The sequence below is a fragment of the Mus caroli genome, unplaced genomic scaffold, assembly GCF_978045245.1.
Source record: "Mus caroli unplaced genomic scaffold, Mus_caroli_1 scaffold_2, whole genome shotgun sequence".
NCBI lineage: Eukaryota > Metazoa > Chordata > Mammalia > Rodentia > Muridae > Mus > Mus caroli.
This window is the reverse complement of record NW_028227257.1, coordinates 86,756,559-86,774,868: the sequence shown is the minus strand read 5'-3', so window position 1 is coordinate 86,774,868 and position 18,310 is coordinate 86,756,559. Positions and strand designations below refer to the sequence as shown.

General features: G+C 49.0%; 1 protein-coding gene across 1 annotated transcript in view; it reads right to left on the bottom strand.

Annotated features, from left to right (window-relative positions):
- The window catches only part of Ext2 (exostosin glycosyltransferase 2), a 127,323-nt gene that overhangs the window by 89,355 nt on the left and 19,658 nt on the right, over positions 1-18,310 (bottom strand). The window contains exons 5-7 of the mRNA XM_021184765.2: positions 12,079-12,274; positions 9,621-9,760; positions 5,030-5,123 (exon numbers count right to left, since the gene is read on the bottom strand). Of these exons, the coding sequence (XP_021040424.1) occupies positions 5,030-5,123; positions 9,621-9,760; positions 12,079-12,274 (430 nt within the window). The remainder of the gene's footprint in view (positions 1-5,029; positions 5,124-9,620; positions 9,761-12,078; positions 12,275-18,310) is intronic.

The following is an 18,310-nucleotide window of genomic DNA, read 5'->3' as shown; positions in this document are numbered from 1 at the left end:
TCTGTCTGGGTGCCGCACCCCTGGGCTCACTTGCTAAGCAGTGGCCTGTCCATCCCCTACTCAGATGCCACCATCCCCAAGGCTCCCCTGCAGCACACAGATGTGGCATATCTCCTAGGCAACCACAAACTACAGTGAGATGCAACAGAGCAGAAACTCGCTGCTTCGGTTTTCCTGAGTGCTGGCGACCAGAAGACAAGATGGTCAAGTCCCTGCCACCTCGAAGGCCTCTGGTCAGCTGAGTACAAAGGAGAGTTCAAAGGCGAGGCAGGCTCCTGACTTCCACCTCCTAGTGTTGCTAGGGTTAGAGGTCACTGCTTGTGGAGCCACTGAGCAATAAAACAGTGTTGGGAACTCTGCTCAACAGATAAATCAGGGGTCCACTTACACCTTTTCCCCTTCACATAAACATTTCTAACCAGCCAGTCCAGCGTCTCCCCAGCCTTCGGAGACAGGAGACTGCATGCTTTCTCTTGTGATTCCAGGGAGGCTGGGGTATGAAAGTGCCATTTGACTGTAGAGAGACATTTAGCTGCAAACTTTCTCCTGCCTTTAACATAACAAAGCTCATCTCTAAGACCTACTGGGAAGGCTGCCTCCCAGCCAACCTGCCTGGCAACTGCTCCTGAGTGCCATCCGTCTGTTTGAGCTTAGTGTATTCTAGAACTTGGACACCATCTTCCCAACCAGCTCTGTGGGTAAACTGCACCCCAAGATGAATTTTGCCCTTGTAACCAGAGTCACAAAGCCTTACTATGGCCCATAATCCCCCCCCCAAAAAAACCAATTAGGGCTTCAATAAATCAATTAACTAGTTAATTAGCACAGGATACAATAAAGTTCAAGTGAGAGCCAGCTCACATCCACTAACTGAAGAGATTGCTTTCAACATCTCTCCTGAAGCCATGCAGGTCACAGCTAGACTTCCCAGTGCTGTCTTGTTCACGTTGCTCTCAGGGATTTTTCAGAATTATCTACGGAGGGGCTTCTCTCTGTTATGGTCTTCTTCATAACTATTGGCTTCCTCATAGCTTTGGCTCAGTTAAGGCTAGAGCTCTGTCCGTAGGTATAGCCGCTCCATAACCCTCTCCTTTATGCCAACAGTAATGGTTACGATGATAATGACTATACAACACTCAGATCATAGCCTTTCTTTTATATTTATATTCAGTTAGTTTTAATCCACCTCCCCCTCAGTGAGTGCATGAATGCATGTGTGCATGTGTGTGTGTCATGGGTGCTGTCCCATGTAGCGCAAATGCCTGCACTGTCACTTGAACAAAATGGTCTCTAGAGAACAGCAGTGAGGACTGTGTCCCTTGAGAAGCAAGCAGTTCCTGGCATTGGGGATTTCTCACAGACTTAAATCCCTGGCAGGAAAATTAGTCACTTAAAAGTAGAGGGAGACCCCTGCTGGCGACAACTGTTCCTGCATCTTGTTAAGCTCTTGCTCTAATTTTCTCAGGATGATGTCAAGCCCTGGTGTCAGTTCATGCTGACCTCTCTCCTGGCAGGGAGGTAGGAGGCCCAGTGATTGTTTTCTCCACAAAGCACATGCCTAGATTACAAAGTGACCTGAAGCTGCACTCCCAGGGAGGATCCACTGAGATGTATGAGCAGCTTTAACACTGCAACCAAGGTGACGCTCAACTGACAGGTGTACACAGAAGGCAGCCAAGGTGACCCTCAACTGACAGGTGTACACAGAAGGCAAAGGCAGCGTGTGCAGTTACAGAGCAGTGTACACCTTGGTGAGTCTCCCAAAGACCCAAATGTAAAGGCTTGGTCCTCATATGGTGGCAGTGGAGAGCACTGTGGCCTTTAAGGGGTGAAGTGCAAGGGGTACTCAGAGTGGGCATGCCCTGGAAGGATGCTGTGGGGCTCAACACCTCCCCCATCTTGCTCTCTCATGACCACTTACCCCATCACATGTCCCTACCATTAACATGGGAGGCCAAACCAGTGAGCTGACAGACATTAGACGTGAGCCACCAAACCTTCTTTCTAAGCTTCAGGACATCTTTATAGTGACATGACACTAATACTCTCCAAACTGAGAGGCGACATGTTATCAGTGGAACTAGTGGATCTCAACTAAAGCCGACGGTTCTCACTGAGGAGAACTTAAGGCAATGACGAGGGATGCTGGAAGCTTTACCGCTTGTAGGAGGGGTAGGAGGTGCAGGTGCGACTGGTGTGTAGTCAGAGCTCAGTTTTGTCAGCCTTTATATGGAACTGGGAAATTAATCCAAGCTTGTTACCTGGGACCAGTCCAGCTCAGAAATGGGGGAGCAGGGGGAGGAGACATAAGAGGCCACTTGGGGAACACGAACCCTGAGGAAAGGCAGACAGGCTGATGGTTACCCTAGAGCACCTGGGACAGTTGGGGAACAGTCCCAGCTAAATGAAGACTGGGAAGCAGGGAGGGGTGAGAGAGCAGGCAGAGGAGCCCCAGAGCTGGTGTGAGGGGAGGGGCCCACCAGCAGAAGTCAGGGCCCTTGTGATCTGAGGTATTCAGAGATGACCTCTTAAATATCAGGGTTGGCTAGGAGGGTACTGCTCCTGCCAGAGACAAGCCTTCCACGGAGTTAAATGGTCCAGAACATAAGTGATCCCTCTCAGCATGGGGCTGGCAGGGCAAGGGGAGACTAGACAGAGCTGCTCACCTCCCCAGGCCTAGCTTCTTTCTAACATTCCCATAGTAGAATCTTACGTGAGGTGCAATTTTATTTAGTGGATGATTCTATAATTAACCTAGTAAATGAAGATACTATCAGCTAGGGTGTGGAGACAATGCCTTCCACCCCAGCACACTGGAGGCAGAAGTGGATGGATCTCTATGAGGCCAAGGCCAGTCTGGTATAGAGTGAGATTATATCTAAAAATTAAAAATAAATAATTATTAAAAGAAACAAAAAGAACCAAACACCCAGGTTCTTCAGGGGCAGCTTTTCCCCCAGTGCTATGGGTTTATGGTGGAGATCTGACAATCTCCAGACAGATTCCCAGATTCACAAAGCTCCGATGAGATCAACAGTGAGTAGTAACAGGAAGCCCAGAACCTCCCAGCAAGCACAAGTGGGCTGTGAGAAGCTACCAGCATCAGGAACCTGCAATCTGTTCTCTACTGGGATGGCACGAAGCTCTTCAGAAGGGCTTTCCAGGGCCCACAGGAAGCAGAGCCTGATCTAAGGGTGCAGGCTGGTATTCCACTCAGGAGACCCAGGCCAATCACTGTGTGAGAAGATACTTAGCGGCACTATCACGTGAGGCCTGTGTTAAAGGCTTGACCCCTGACTGCAGTATGGGGGCAGGGCTTAAAGCTTTCAGGAAGGGAGGGGGTTGCTCAGGTCCCGGGGATGCACCCTTGAAAGACATCGCGGGGCTCTAGCTCTTTCTCTCCTCTCTTCACACTGTACAAGAAGTGAAACTCTCTGCTCAGCTCTGTACTCCACTGTGACCTGACGTCCCTCTACCCAGCCACAAGTCCACCCAGCCATAGGCCAGAATCTGCAGAACTATAAGCCAAATCAACCCTTTTCTCTTTGTAATGTAATTATCTCCAGTATTTGTCAGAGTGAATGAAAAATTACTAATACAACACCAAAGTACAAAAGGTGGGACCAGGCGCAGCCGTTTTCCTTCTCCAAAATCCCTGGATGCTGTAAAGCAGTGGGAGGCAGGGTACCCAGGAGGGCTGAGCAGAGCAAAGGAAGCAGGTAGCTCTCCATCCCCTCATGCCACAGCTGGGGGACTGCCTGACTTCATCCAGATAGCCTGCTCTCTGGCCACTTGGCCAAGGGTGAGGAGCTAGGCTAAAAGCATGGGCTGCATGCAGAGAGACTCCTGTGTACACGTGTGCATGTGTGTGTGTCTGTATGTGTGTGAATGTGTCTCTATGTGTGTGTGTGTGTGTGTGTGTATGTGTGTCTGTTCTGTGTGTGTGTGTGTGTATGTGTATGTGTTATATGTGTAGAAGCTAGAGGTCTACATCAGGTCTTTCCTTGATCCCTCCCTACCTTTATGTAGTTCTGTATTTCTTCATTTGAGACAAGGTATCTCTAACCTTAAGCCTCACTAGAATGAGCTTCAGGGATCTGCCTGTGTCCACCTCAGCAGCACTAGAGTTATGGGTGTGTGTCTCCAAGCCTGGTTTATTACATGAGTCCTACGGATACACACTCAGCTCCTCATGCTTGCAGTGACTGACACGCATTTTACTGACTAAGCCATCCCTCTGTCTCATGCAGATAATTCTAATAAAGATTAAAACATTAAAAATCCATACAAAGACAAAGACACAGAGAGACAATCCCAGCACTGAGTTCAGGGCCACCGTTTAAATGTAACTTGCTTGGCACTGAAGCCTGGTCAGGCTCCTTTAGGAGAGAAAGCAATGAGATGGAATGGGGACCCATGAATAGGATGGTGGTGCTATCCAGGCAGCCAGAGAACTGCCCAGGGAAGGGTCAAAGGGTAAGGAGAGGTCTGCAGAGGGAGGCAGGAAAACCGTGAACCAGGAATGAGACCATTTGTCACAAACACTGTCTTCCTTAGGACACAGCCAAACAAACGTGCTGCCCTGCTTCCCTGGCTGTCTTGCTCAGTCATCTGCTATCACCTGGTACCCTGAAACCATAGCGGGGTCCACAGCACAGCCTAAACCCATCATTAATCTAAACTAGTGGTTCTCAACCTACCTAATGCTGTGACCCCTTAATACAGTTAGTTCCCCATGTTGTGGTGACCACCAACCATAAAATTATTTTGTTGCTACTTCATAACTGTAATTTTGCTACTGTTATGAATAGTAATGTAAATATCTGTTATCTGATATGTGACCCCAAAGAGGCTATACCCTACAGGTTGAGAACCACTAATCTAAACCTTACTTGAAGCAACTGGCCTAATTGTCCCGCCCTGATAGCTGATACGATGCACTTGGCTGAAGGCCCTCTGTATCCAAGCCACTGTCCAAGCGGCAGCCCTCAGTCCCTCCCCAGCCAGGTGTCTCAGCTCAGCCTCTTACCTGTCTCTGCATCTCTTCAATCTGCCTTTGTGGGATGTTCTGCAGGATGCTGTACACATCTGACATCTTTTCCTCTGGAACGACCACAGATGCCCTGGAGACAACAGCACTATTACATGTGCACAGCCCTTTTCAGAAAACAACACTTTATGCTGTCCTATTTCAATCTCACAGCAGAAAGCCCAAAGCTCCTTCAGTTGTGCATCTTTCTCGTCTGCTCTGTCCTCCCTGGCATCACTGTCACCAACCATGACAACTTCTGTCCTGCCACAGGGCCTTTGCATGATGCAAAAATGATGCCTCCCGGTCTATCCTTACCCTTCTTAGTGTTTACTGAATTAACAACTAGCCCCACCCCACCCCCACCCATTTAGCTTCTACACAAATCCATCCCGATTTAGCACTTACTTATGACAGACCTACTATGCACTGGGAACTGACAATTCAACAGAGAACGTCAGAAGAAAATGAGGGGTGAACAGGGCATGAGAAGGCCTGTGGGAAGAGAGCTTCAGGCACCGGGCTAATGAGTGAAAGGCCAAGGAAGCATCGTGTTGGGCATGGTCCAGGAACAGCTTGCTAGGAGGCCCCTGTGGCTGCCACAGAGTAAACAGGATGGAGAGAACGTGAGCCAAGCAGAGAGGGGGAGGGTGGGTTGTAGTGAGGCACACAAGGGACCTTGGAGGCCACGGAGGACTCAGGGCTGAGACGGGAAACCACTAGGAGGTGGAGGCAAAGTCCTGAGAAGCCGATTAAGCTCCACAGGCCATGCAGTCTATGGGTCAGTAAGTGACAGGAAGCAAGCGCAGGAGCAGGAAGAAGGACTGAGCCCCTGCAGAGGTGGCAGAGCTGCACAGAAGAGAAGCTGCAGAGAGGCGGGGCCTTCCTTTGCCCCATGCCACACAGGAGTCACTCACAGACTTGGAATAAGGATAGAGAAAGGGAGACTGGCATGGACTTCCAGAAGCACAGGGTGCTGTGCAGCCAAACCTAGCTCGCTAAGACCTAGCTCGCACTCCGCCCACTAGGTGAGTCCACCCACCGCTGTACCCAGAGCACTCAGCACGTGGCCTGCACACAGCCAGGACTTCATGGATAAGTGATTTTTAAGTAAATAAATACGTAAATGATTTTTGCAACAGAGATGGAGTGACGAACTAAAAGGATGAATTAATCTGCCATCATTTCAAAGTCAGCCAGTAAGAGCTGGTTGTCTGACATCAGAGCCCTGACTCCAGCGTCCTCCTGCTGCTCACCCATAACTCAGCACTGAGCTGACCCTGATCTGTAGCTATCCTCTCACAGCCGCTACATCACCCCTCTCCAAGGCCCTCACCAAGTCTCACTGTACTAGCACCGCCCAGCCAGAGTCTACCAGTTACATCACAGCAGCTGGGAACCAGTGTGTCTGCTCTGCCATCAGTAAGGAGGAAATGTCCTCAAACAAAGGCCTGACCTCACTCTTGGAGACCCTGTGGCTGACTGTGACGGGGATAGTTTAAAAGAAATGCCCCCGTAGGCTCAGATTTTGAATGCTAGGTTCAACGGTGGTACCGTTTCGGGAGCTTAAGGGGGAAGTGCAGCCTTGCTGGAGTATGCTCTGGGGGTGGGGGAGAGTCCATGGCCCCTCCTGCTTCCAGCTCTGCTCTGCCTTGTGCCTTTGATTGGAGATATGATCTCTCAGCATTCTGTCTTGCTGCCATGCCCAGCCACCACTAATGGACTCTAACCTTCTAGAGCAGCAGTTCACAACCCTGGAGGGGTGGACGACACTTTCCCAGGGGCTGCACATCAGATATCTTACGTATCAGATATTTACATTACAATGGTATATTTTGAGAGCTTTGGTAGCAAAATTAAAGTTATGAGGTAGCAACAAAAATAATTTTATGCTTGGGGTCACCACAACATAAGGAACTATATTAAGGTAGTATTAATTGCATTAGGAAGGTTGAGAACTATAAGCCAAAAAACCCCTTTCTTCCACAAGTTGCTTTAGGTCAGCGTATCTTATCCAGGAACAGAAAACTAATTACTACAGTACTGGCAAACAGCAGGTGCTCAATAAATGCTTTCTGGCGTGGATAAATGCTGGCAGCAGCGTCTCACGCCCCTAAGATTATAGAAAGACTTCATGCTTCTCCTTCAAGTAGGCAGGCTCCTGCTCCTATCTGGGTCCGCACAGCCCTCTACCCTCTACACGTGCATCTGCTAAGGTTACACGGGTTGGCCATGCCAACTCAAAACTCCAAGACCCCAAATGCTTCCCAGTCTGGTGTGTTGATCATCAGTGTGACACCACATGTGGGACATGCACACCACAAGACTCTGTTTCATGCACAGAATTATTAAAACTATCATGTGATTTACTTGGAGGCTGCCTGCATGAGCAGCCTATGGAATATGAATTTCATGTTTACATTTGGTTCCCTCCACAAGAGGCATCATTCCATGTATGTAGATATTCCAAAATCCACAACAATCTACAGTCCAAAACACTCTGGCCCCAGCATTTCAGATAAAGGATGCAGGACCTGAATCCTGCTATTCTTCACCACTAGATTCCAACCTCCTCAGAAGGAGAAACTATCCTATTACTAGACTATAAAATGCTATCATATTAACAGTAGGCTTTCTAATAAATGTACTATGAATGATAAGTTAGCCAATTAGTACCATTTAAGTTGTTCAAATGTCTTTGCTATTGTACTTGGATAAATTATCATAAAGAGTTGGTAGAGAAGAAAGCAATTAAATATTTGTGGCAAAGACACTAAACTTCAATAGTCTTCCACCAAAGTCTTGTGGAAATACCAGAGGGCAACTCCTGTGAATATATCCAAGCAGAATTTGCGTTTGTCCGTCTGTCCTGGAATCTCCAGGCTTTCTGGAGGCAGAGTCTTCCCACTAGCAGACAGTAGGCTGGACTGCAGGTCTGAGCCTGGATACCTGGGCGCTTCCATCCAGAACCCCTGGAATAAGTAAGGTCAGAAAGTCTCCAGCTGTGTCCAGACTGCACCAGCCCAGGGGTAGCTGCTTTATGGAGTCAGGGTGTGAGCATCTTAGGTGTAAGCAGTCAGTCTCTGCAATCACTCAGCACTGCACAACTTAACATGTAAATTAAGCCAGCCTGTGGGTTTGGCCCACTGAACTCTGAATGGTTCTAGGCCCATGTGCTAAGTCTGATGGAAGACACTGCAGTGAGGCTGGAGTAATGGCAGCTGGGGACATGCAGCCTAGGCCTAGTCCCAGGTATCTTCCCTTTAGGAATATTTGCATGAACATAACTTGGGACTTCAGTCTAAATATGAAGATTTGTTTATGTTCTGTGCATTTGTTACACATACAAACTCAATGTACAGTATACCTTTCCATGCTAACTTCAGTGGCTATAAAATGTTCAAACTTCAATATATTCGAAAAATGTATGGACGACTTGGGGAAGGACAGCAGGGCAATGAGCGGCTGCTCCCTGGAGGACTGGAGGGCTGTGCCCCAGCACATGAGCTCAGTGTTGGCAACAGAATCCTCTTGGCCAGTCAGAAGCTCTGAAGGACTGTGCCAAGCCAGCATACCAGGTTCAAGGCCTTTGTCACTATTGGGGACTATATTGGTCATGTTGATCGTGGTGTTAACCTCCAAGGAGGTTGCCACTACCATCTGAGGGGCCATCAGCTTGGCCAAGCTATCCATCATCCTTGTGGGGAGAGGCTACTGAGGGAACAAGATTGGCAAGCCCGCACTGTTCCATGCAAGGTGACAGACCACTGTGGCTCTGTGTTGATGTGCCTCATCCCTGCCCCTAGAGGCACTGGCATTGTCTCTGCTCCTGTGCTCAAGAAGCTGCTACTGAGGATGGCTGGTATAGATGACTGCTACACTTCAGCCAGAGGCTTCTCTGCTGCCACCTTTGATGCCATCTCCAAGACCGACAGCTACCTGACCCCTGACCTCTGAAAAAGGCTGTGTTCACCAAGTCTCCTTATCAGGAACTCACTGATCATCTTGTGAAAACCCACACCAGAGTCTCCCAGAGGCCGCAGGCTCCAGCTGTGCCTACCACATAAGGGTTTTTATGCAAGAAAAATAAAATAAATTAAGTCTGCTAAAAAGAGGAAGAGGAGGAGGAAGAGGAAGAAGGAAGGAGGAAGAGGAGGAAGAAGAAGAGGAGGAGGAGGAAGATGAAGAAGAGGAAGAGGAAGATGAGAAGGAGGAGGAAGAGGAGTGTGCCAAGCAGTATGTGCAGCGCTCACACAGTGTGGCCACTCTCAAGGTCATGTGTTTCTCTTAACTAATGGGCTTCATTATGTCACTGTCACTCTCATGCACGAGTCCCAGGTACTTTGATCTTATATCTACTACCTCCATGACTGTGAGCTGTTGCATAAAGCCAAGTGTGGAACTGTAGACCTGTGGCATTCGTGACAATGCTCAAAAGCTTCAGGCTTTGGAAGGTCTCTGACTTACAAGTTAGGCACACTCAACCTGCAGTTACTTCTCAAACCTAGGCATGCATCATACTGACCTGAGAGACCTTTCTTTCCAATGTTGGCCAAGCCAGCAGCTACGGTTCACTAGATGGTACACCTACCTCTTCCAGTCCAGAACTTCAGAGAAAGGCAGAATATAAGAGTCTGCAATGACAACTGGGACACAACCAGCCTGTAGGACATCGCTCAGCACTGCCTGGCCCAGCCGAGCTCCTCGAAGGACCGTACAAAAAGTAGCCTCCTGCAGCAACACGAGAGAGGCTAAGGGTTAGCGAGCAGGCCTTGGATCCTTGAGCATTATGCCATTCCCCAGGGATTAAAGCTATGCAGTGCCGAGGCATCTAGGACCAGCTAGCTGTCCTCACACCTGTGACAAAGGAAACACTCAGCTACCTGCAGAGCTCCCCACCTTAACTTTTCAGTACAACCCCAGTGCCACTGGGACTAGTGTTTTGCACATGTTCAGAGCTAGCATCAGTCTTCCTTTGGTCAGATGATGACACCAGGTCCTGCAGACTGGCTTCCACTAGTGCTGATGAACTGTGTACACACGCGTGGCCTATGGTCTCAACTCTGCCAAGCCCCAACTTCAGCCCACCCTGCAATGGGGCAGGAAGGTCCAAACTTTCTGTCCTCCTTTGAGTCACCAAGGCCCTTGCAGTGTTTGCCTCTAGAAGGAATTCATTAAAGGCACACAGCCTTGAGAAGGCATTAAAATGGTAAGTTCTATCTAGAAACAAAAAGTCCAACAAAAGTGAACTCTCAAAAAAAAAAAATCTCTTCTTCAGCCAGGTGGTGGTGGTGCATGCCTTTAATCCAGCACTTGGGAGGCGGAGGTGGGGGCAGAGGTGGGGGCCGATGGATCTCTGAGTTCGAGGCCAGCCTTCTCTACAGAGTGAGTTCCAGGACAGCCAAGGCTACATAGAGAAACCCTGTTTCAAAAATAACAACAACAAAACCACCACCAACAAGAACCTCTTCCTCGTCCATTCATCTTATTCTCAATGTGGGGAATGCTGGGAACACGGAAACTGTACAGAGAAAGCACAGGTGCCACGGGCACTGCACCCCAGAACGAGACCCTGAGACCCTATTTCTCTTACTCCCAGGTTCCCCACTTTCTGTCTCTTCAGGAGGAAATGAAAGGATGAAGAAAGGAAAAAGCCAGGCAAAGTGGCTCCTATTGATAATCTCAGAATTTGGGAAGATGAGGCAGGGGGAGAGTGAGTTTAAAGCCTACATGGGCTATATAGCGAAGCTATTTTTTTTTTTTAAGATATCCTGTTGCCCCTTTCCCCCCAACACAAAGTAAATGATATTTTAAAAAAGGAAATTCTATCTTAAAACTGATTCCTGAGCCACATGATGGTTCTACTGGGGCTGGTAAGATGGCTCGGCCAATGGAGACACCTCCTGCTCGGCCTGATGACCTAAGTTTGACCCAGACACCCACAGGGTGGGAGGAGCATGGCAACTTGGCACAGTTGTCCTCTGACTGTGGCGTGTGCATGTGTACATGCAACACACATGTACGTACATGTTCACACAAAACAGTTCCATAAAAATTTTTGTTTAAAAATAAATAACATTATGGAAAGGGAAAGGTCGGGAAAAAAACAATGAGAAAGTCAGTGTCGCAGTGCCTCTGGATTTGATACAGAAGAACAGCGGCTGAGGGGTGAGTGAGACATGCACAGTGCCTGGACTGCCGAGACGCCGCGGCCAGATGTGGACACACGCGGATCGCTCTTCCTGTCCAGACAAAGGTTACTATAAACACCGGCTGCATCTCCACCATTACCAGCCAGAAACTCCAGAGGGAGGCAGTACTTCCTGAGAGAGTATTTTAACAACTTCAGGGTGGGCCAGCTCCCTGGAGATTTAAAAAAAATTAGCAAATATATAAATATATAAAAATTACCTCATCTCCTTGATAGTTCTTGAACCAACGTGTCTCGATTTTAATGGCTTAAGTGAGCAGGGCTGTGACTCTCCTTTCCTGGCACCATGCCCTAGGATGTCAAATATTCTGCCTACAAACGGTCCCCAAGAGCGTTGTCTGTGATGGAAGTGAAGTGTGTGCTGGGAGTGACACAATGTTCCACAGCAAGAGCACTCAGAGCAGGCCTGAGTGCCCAGGGAAAGCCAGGCACCCCCTGTGGGCTGTCGTCGTCTAGAGATGCAACTGGCCGCCTTACAGAAGCTCACTTCTGTACCAGTCATCAACACGGGGTAAAAGCAAGAAACATGTGTGCTCCTAGCCTATACAGCTTCTTAGAATTCTAGAGGATTTGCATTTTTGAAGTACAGTGAGTATCCAAAAGGATATCTCACCTTTACAGAGCAAGCAGCCCCACACAACATAAACACCTCGTTCACTCGGGCTCCCCGTGGTCTACCCCTCCAGTGAGGAGTTGCATCTTTTCCCCTGGGGTGATACCCCAGTTACTTATGGGAAGCAGCTCCTGGGACGGAGTCAGTTTCACTCCACGGCAGCAGGCAGCGATCCCACCTCCCACCCCACACCCCCGAGCCTGGCAAGCTCCAAGTGGCACTCACCTGCAGCACTTGGGGGTAATCGAAGACCTGGTGCTGGTGGCAGCGCTTTCGCACGGACTGGACGCCCTCCGAGAGATTGGTGCATTTGTCTAGGACTAACACTGACTCTTGGTGTTTGGCCTGGAGGGCTTCTAGTTCCTCTCTGTACTCAGGGTGGATGGCCATCTGAGAGGACAGTAGGAAGTAGCGCCGGGGACTAGAGGGGAGAAGAAAAGGTCACTTGGGATCAGTCAGTTGGTCAGGTCAGACAAAGTTTAACACTGGACTTCCAGCAACAGGTATTTGCTGGATGGTCTCAACATATACCATTCATTTTCAAAATTATACTACGCCACACTACTGGATATTTAAAACATTATATACTATATAAGAACAAGGTATGGGTCACTTGCATTCTGAAATATGAAATCACAAAATTTTTATTTATGCAAAAGCTCTCTTTCTAGTTTTTTTTCTTTTTGTCGTTTTGAGACAGGGTCTCTCTATGTGATCCTGACTGGCCTAGAACTTCCTCTGCAAACCAGATGGCCTCAATCTCACAGATATCTGCAGAGGCCTCCTGAGTGCTGGGATTAAAGGTGTGTGCAACCATGCCCAGCAGAAACAGTTCTCAATATGTGAAACATGTTCATGGCATGCTAAACCTACAGCACATGCTCTAACACAGGTGTGTACACACACACAGAGAACAGGCTGATTGCTTGGACAGAAAATGAAAAGTTATCCTTCATTACACCTGAGTCTGAGGTCTCAGGAAACACTGAAGGCTGGCTGCATTCTCCAAATGGGGAAAGGGAGACCCCTTGATGGGTGGCAGTGTCATACAGCATGTCACACAATCGCAGCAACAGCACACCTATGCTGGGTAGGGACTCTGCGACAAGTTTTTATTTATTCCCAAAGCCACGTGGGCTGGAGAAGAAGCTAAAAACTAGAAATGGAAAACAAGCAATAACAACAAAAACTATCCTTACCACCGCATCAGACCTATCTCAACATTTAGGCAGGAAGGATGCAGAAAGAAACCAGAATAAAGAAAGACAACAAAAGTTCAGTGCTTTGCAGGCCTCCAAAGACACAAAAATGGAAGCATGGGACACGTTAAATGTCCCAGATACTCAGGAGGCTGAGGCAGGAAGTGTCTGATCATGGGCCTTCAAGCTCATCAACAGATTAGTCTGTGTGTAGATTTATGATCCATGAATTATATAGAGAGTTACTTAGTGAGTAAAGGTGCTTGCCACCAAGCCCATTGATCTAGGCTGAATCCCTGGAACCCACATAGTAGGAAGAGAGAACTAACTCTCATTAAGTATCCTCTTATTGCCACATTTGCACTGTGGCATATACCACAGAGAGAGATAGAGAGAGAGAGGGAGGGAGGGAGGGAGGGAGGGAGGGAGGGAGGGAGGGAGGGAGGGAGAGAAACACAACGCAGTTAGTGATTTGATGGGTTCTGGGGGGGGCGGTGGAAACGTTAGGAGGGTTCCACTGGATGAAGCCTGGGGCTGGGGTGTGCCTGAGGTACATGATCTGCCTCTGGCCCTTCCTCGTTCTTCCAGCTGTCCTGGCTGCTATGAGATAAGCAGCTTTGCTCCACCACACATTCACAGCACCATGGTGTCCTGCTTCAGCAGGGGTCACAAAGTGAGTGGACCACGCATGGACTGAAGCCGCTGAAACCACAAGCTGCCCCTTCCCCAATGCAAACCAGACTGGAGAGTCCAGAAGGCTGCTATCAAAGGGATATGGGAGACTAGACAGTGCTTCCCTAGGTTAGAAGCCTACAGTACAGAGCGAAAGACACAGGGAGGGGCTCTGTAGGCCTTGAGATCACCACCAGTGAGAAAATGCGTATAAAGCAGGTTCTGAGAAAATGGACCCCCCCACCCCACCCCTGCTCACACTGAAAGCAATGCAGTGCCACATACACCCTGCTCAAACAGGTACACGTCAGGGAAAACTCAAGAGCTGTGTGTTCTGCACACAGGCTAACAAAGCCCACACAGTCCTGTGAATGTGTCTTTCCTAACTGCAGAGAACCTTAGACACATACCCACAGCAAAGGAACACTCACGGCAACTGAGGTTACCCTCTCTGAGCACAAATCTTTGGGTTCAAAGTTCACATTGGTGAGGGGAGGCATTCAGAACAGAGAATCAAAATGGTTAGATACAGAGGATCATGGAAGCCAGAAGGGAGTTGTGGCTATGGAAGGCCAGGCCAGAATGGCCCTGCAGTACTGGATGGAGCTGGAGCCAAGTGTGATAGTACACACCACACCAGTAATCCCAGCACAAAGGAGCTGAGGTAGAAAGGTGGCATGTTCAAGACCAGCCTGAACTACATAGTAAGAACCTTCTCTCAAAATTCTATAAACCTAGAGCTGGAGCGTAGAGGGACTCAGGCAGTGAAGTGCCCGTCACACAAGGATTGGGGCCTGGATTAATCCCCAGAGTCACTAGTGGTGACAGCACAGGCCTGTGTGTGCTCCCAGGGCTGTGGATGTGAAGACAGGAGGACCTCTGTGACTGAGCCAGCCAGCCTAGCATAATTAATTACTCCAGGTTACTTAAGAAGGTGGACACCATTCCTGAGGATGACACCCAAGGTCACCTCTGGCACACATGCACATGTATGCATGCAAGTTCACACCCCCACACACACATACACATACACATACATATACACATACACAGGCCCAGTGCTATACAGATTCAGAGATAAACAGCTGTTACTATGTGGTTCTCAAAGGAGGACAGGATTTCACTGTTGCACTGCTTGGAAGGTGAAGGCCCACTAGAGCTCTGCTCACTACACCCCACAACCCTGCCCAGTACAGATGTGCAGATGTGAGCAGGACTCTAAGCAGGTTCCCCTGCCTGTACGCTGCCTCTCTCCAATCCATCGGGGCTGTGCCCACTCTAAACTTTGCACAAATTTCAGGTAGATTTGCTTTTCTTCTGAGGACTAAAGTTAGCTGTGACTCTCATGTTTCCTCTTAGCCCCACTGATCTAAGTAAAAGCCGAATCATGCTGAGAACTCGATGTCTCCCTCAAAAACAAGGGTTGTAAAGTCCTGATTTAGTTCTTTTTAGAAGGAAAATGACAAGAATTCCAGCTAGTTCCACACGGCTGTGAGAAGCAGCTATCAATAGCAACAAGTCTCATTTTTCCCATTGAAAAAGCTTTAAAATAAAAATAAAACCAGCTTCACTCTGCTGGACAGCCCCCAGGAGACGTGGGAATTCCCTGAGAAACACCTCTCACAGAGGGAGGACCCCAGCATGCTGCCGCCAGGCCCCTCCCTGCCTTTCCCAGGGAAGAGGACCGTGAAGCCAAAGACTGTCTTCACTTTTCGTCTTTGGAGGGATGAAGAGGAGTGTCCTTCATAAAAGCAACTGTAAGACGCAGCTCTGTGGTAGCCAGGGAGGTGAGCCCTTGGCTTTCTGGGGCTACCATGAAGACAGTAGAATCTCTCACGGGTTACTGAGCCACAGAATTTTAAAACTAATTGCAACCTCAAGTGATCTTAAATTCCATGTAGTCATACATAAAAATCAAAAAGATCAAATTACTAGGAAAAGCAATGACAGTGAAAATCCCCAAAATTGATCATCTTAAAGTGGCCTCCGGCATTTCAGTGCGTGCCCACTGCTGGGCTTCAGTGTTTTCATCCTTGGGTTGAATCTGGAGTGATGATGGAGTCTTGAACCAACGAGACACCAGCCAGATGAAGACACAGGGCGCATCACAGTGAGCTAAGGAAAGGACACCCAGCAGACTAGTCCTCACAGGCTCAGGGCTGGGCCCAGTGCTTCTCGAGTTTCTCAGCCACAGCCTGAGGATGTTTGGGGCCATTTACTCTCCGTGGTGGTGGGATCCTGTACAGAGGGGTTAGCATGGCAGGCCTGCTGCCCTTCTGTGAAAGTTCTGTTGGGTTGGCTTCTTGACTGGTGTCTGGGAACTTGGACTGGGGATGGTTCCCATCACCCACAGAACTGGTAAGAGAGGTTCACTGTACCCAAAACATACAAACGAGACTGTCTGTGCCAGGCAGGCCAGCCTATCCCATGCTACATTGACATGCCAAATTGAAGATCCTGGGTACATGACAAAAACTTGCTTGCTCTACAGGAAGCCAGTGGCCCACACAGACCACCCATCCGGAATGTAACCAGATCCAGCCTTGGAACAGGGTGCTGAAGTACAGCAGCTTTCCTAGCCTCTGGAGGCTCTATGAGAACTGTTTGTGAAGGGTTGGGGATTTTAGTGCATGCCTGTAATCCTAGCACTTGGAAGGCAGAGTTGGGAGACTTACCACAAGTTCAAGGCCAGACTAGTCTGTAAAGTGAATTCCAGGCCAGCCTGAACTATAGAATAAGAGCCTCGATTAAAAGAATTATCTGTAAAGTGTGCATAGAGGCCCACACCTATAATCCTAGCAGGTAAAAAAGAAAGATTATAAATTGAAGGCCAGCCTGGACTACATAGTGAAACTCTTTCAAAAAAGTAAGGGCTACAAATGTGTAGGTCTGTGGCAGAACTTGTCTAGTGTACAAAAGGCCTTGGGTTCAATCCCAAACCCTGCAGGGGGAAAAAAAGGCAAAGAATTTCTTTAATATTTTCATTTTGATAATAAAAATAGTATATGAATAGTTATTTTGTTCATATTTAGTGATGAATATTAATTTTAAAACATTAATACCTGCTAAGGTTTAAACACTCCTAACAAAATTTATGCTGACAATTTTGTTTTCGTTTTTTGTTTTGTTTTTTGTTTTTTGTTTTTTGTTTTTGTTGACAGGGTTTCTCTGTGTATCCCTGGATGTCCTAAAACTCACTCTAGACCAGGCTGGACACTAACTCAGAGATCTGCCTCCTGCCTCTGCCTCTCTGCCTCTCTGCCTCTCTGCCTCTCTGCCTCTCTGCCTCTCTGCCTCTCTGCCTCTCTGCCTCTCTGCCTCTCTGCCTCTCTCTGCCTCTCTGCCTCTCTGCCTCTCTGCCTCTCTGCCTCTCTCTGCCTCTCTCTGCCTCTCTGCCTCTCTGCCTCTCTGCCTCTCTGCCTCTCTGCCTCTCTGCCTCTCTGCCTCTCTGCCTCTCTGCCTCTCTGCCTCTCTCTGCCTCTCTGCCTCTCTGCCTCTCTGCCTCTCTGCCTCTCTGCCTCTCTGCCTCTCTCTGCCTCTCTGCCTCTCTGCCTCTCTCTGCCTCTCTGCCTCTCTGCCTCTCTGCCTCTCTGCCTCTCTGCCTCTCTCTGCCTCTCTCTCTGCCTCTCTCTCTGCCTCTCTCTCTGCCTCTCTCTCTGCCTCTCTGCCTCTCTGCCTCTCTGCCTCTCTGCCTCTCTGCCTCTCTGCCTCTCTGCCTCTCTGCCTCTCTCTGCCTCTCTGCCTCTCTCTGCCTCTCTGCCTCTCTCTGCCTCTCTGCCTCTCTGCCTCTCTGCCTCTCTCTCTGCCTCTCTCTCTGCCTCTCTCTCTGCCTCTCTCTCTGCCTCTCTCTCTGCCTCTCTCTCTGCCTCTCTCTCTGCCTCTCTCTCTGCCTCTCTCTCTGCCTCTCTCTCTGCCTCTCTCTCTGCCTCTCTCTCTGCCTCTCTCTCTGCCTCTCTCTCTGCCTCTCTCTCTGCCTCTCTCTCTGCCTCTCTCTCTGCCTCTCTCTCTGCCTCTCTCTGCCTCTCTCTCTGCCTCTCTCTCTGCCTCTCTCTCTGCCTCTCTCTCTGCCTCTCTCTCTGCCTCTCTCTCTGCCTCTCTCTCTGCCTCTCTGCCTCTCTCTCTGCCTCTCTGCCTCTCTCTCTGCCTCTCTGCCTCTCTCTCTGCCTCTCTGCCTCTCTGCCTCTCTGCCTCTCTGCCTCTCTGCCTCTCTGCCTCTCTCTCTGCCTCTCTGCCTCTCTCTCTGCCTCTCTCTCTGCCTCTCTCTCTGCCTCTCTCTCTGCCTCTCTGCCTCTCTGCCTCTCTTCTGCGTTCGAGGCCAGCCTGGTCTACAAAGTGAGTTCCAGGACAGCCAGGGCTATACAGAGAAACCCTGTCTTGAAAAAAACAAAAAACAAAAAAACAAAAAACAAGAAAAGAGGATGAGGCCCAGATAGGAGAGTCTGACTCACTGTGTGAGGCTGGGCACCACCTGGAAATGCTGCAGAGTACCACCTAGCAGGAAGGCCTTGCCAAACACAGCTGCTTGTCTGACACCCCAGCCCTTGAAAAAAAGAAGAAATAAGCTTTTAAGCTTTACAAAACACTCA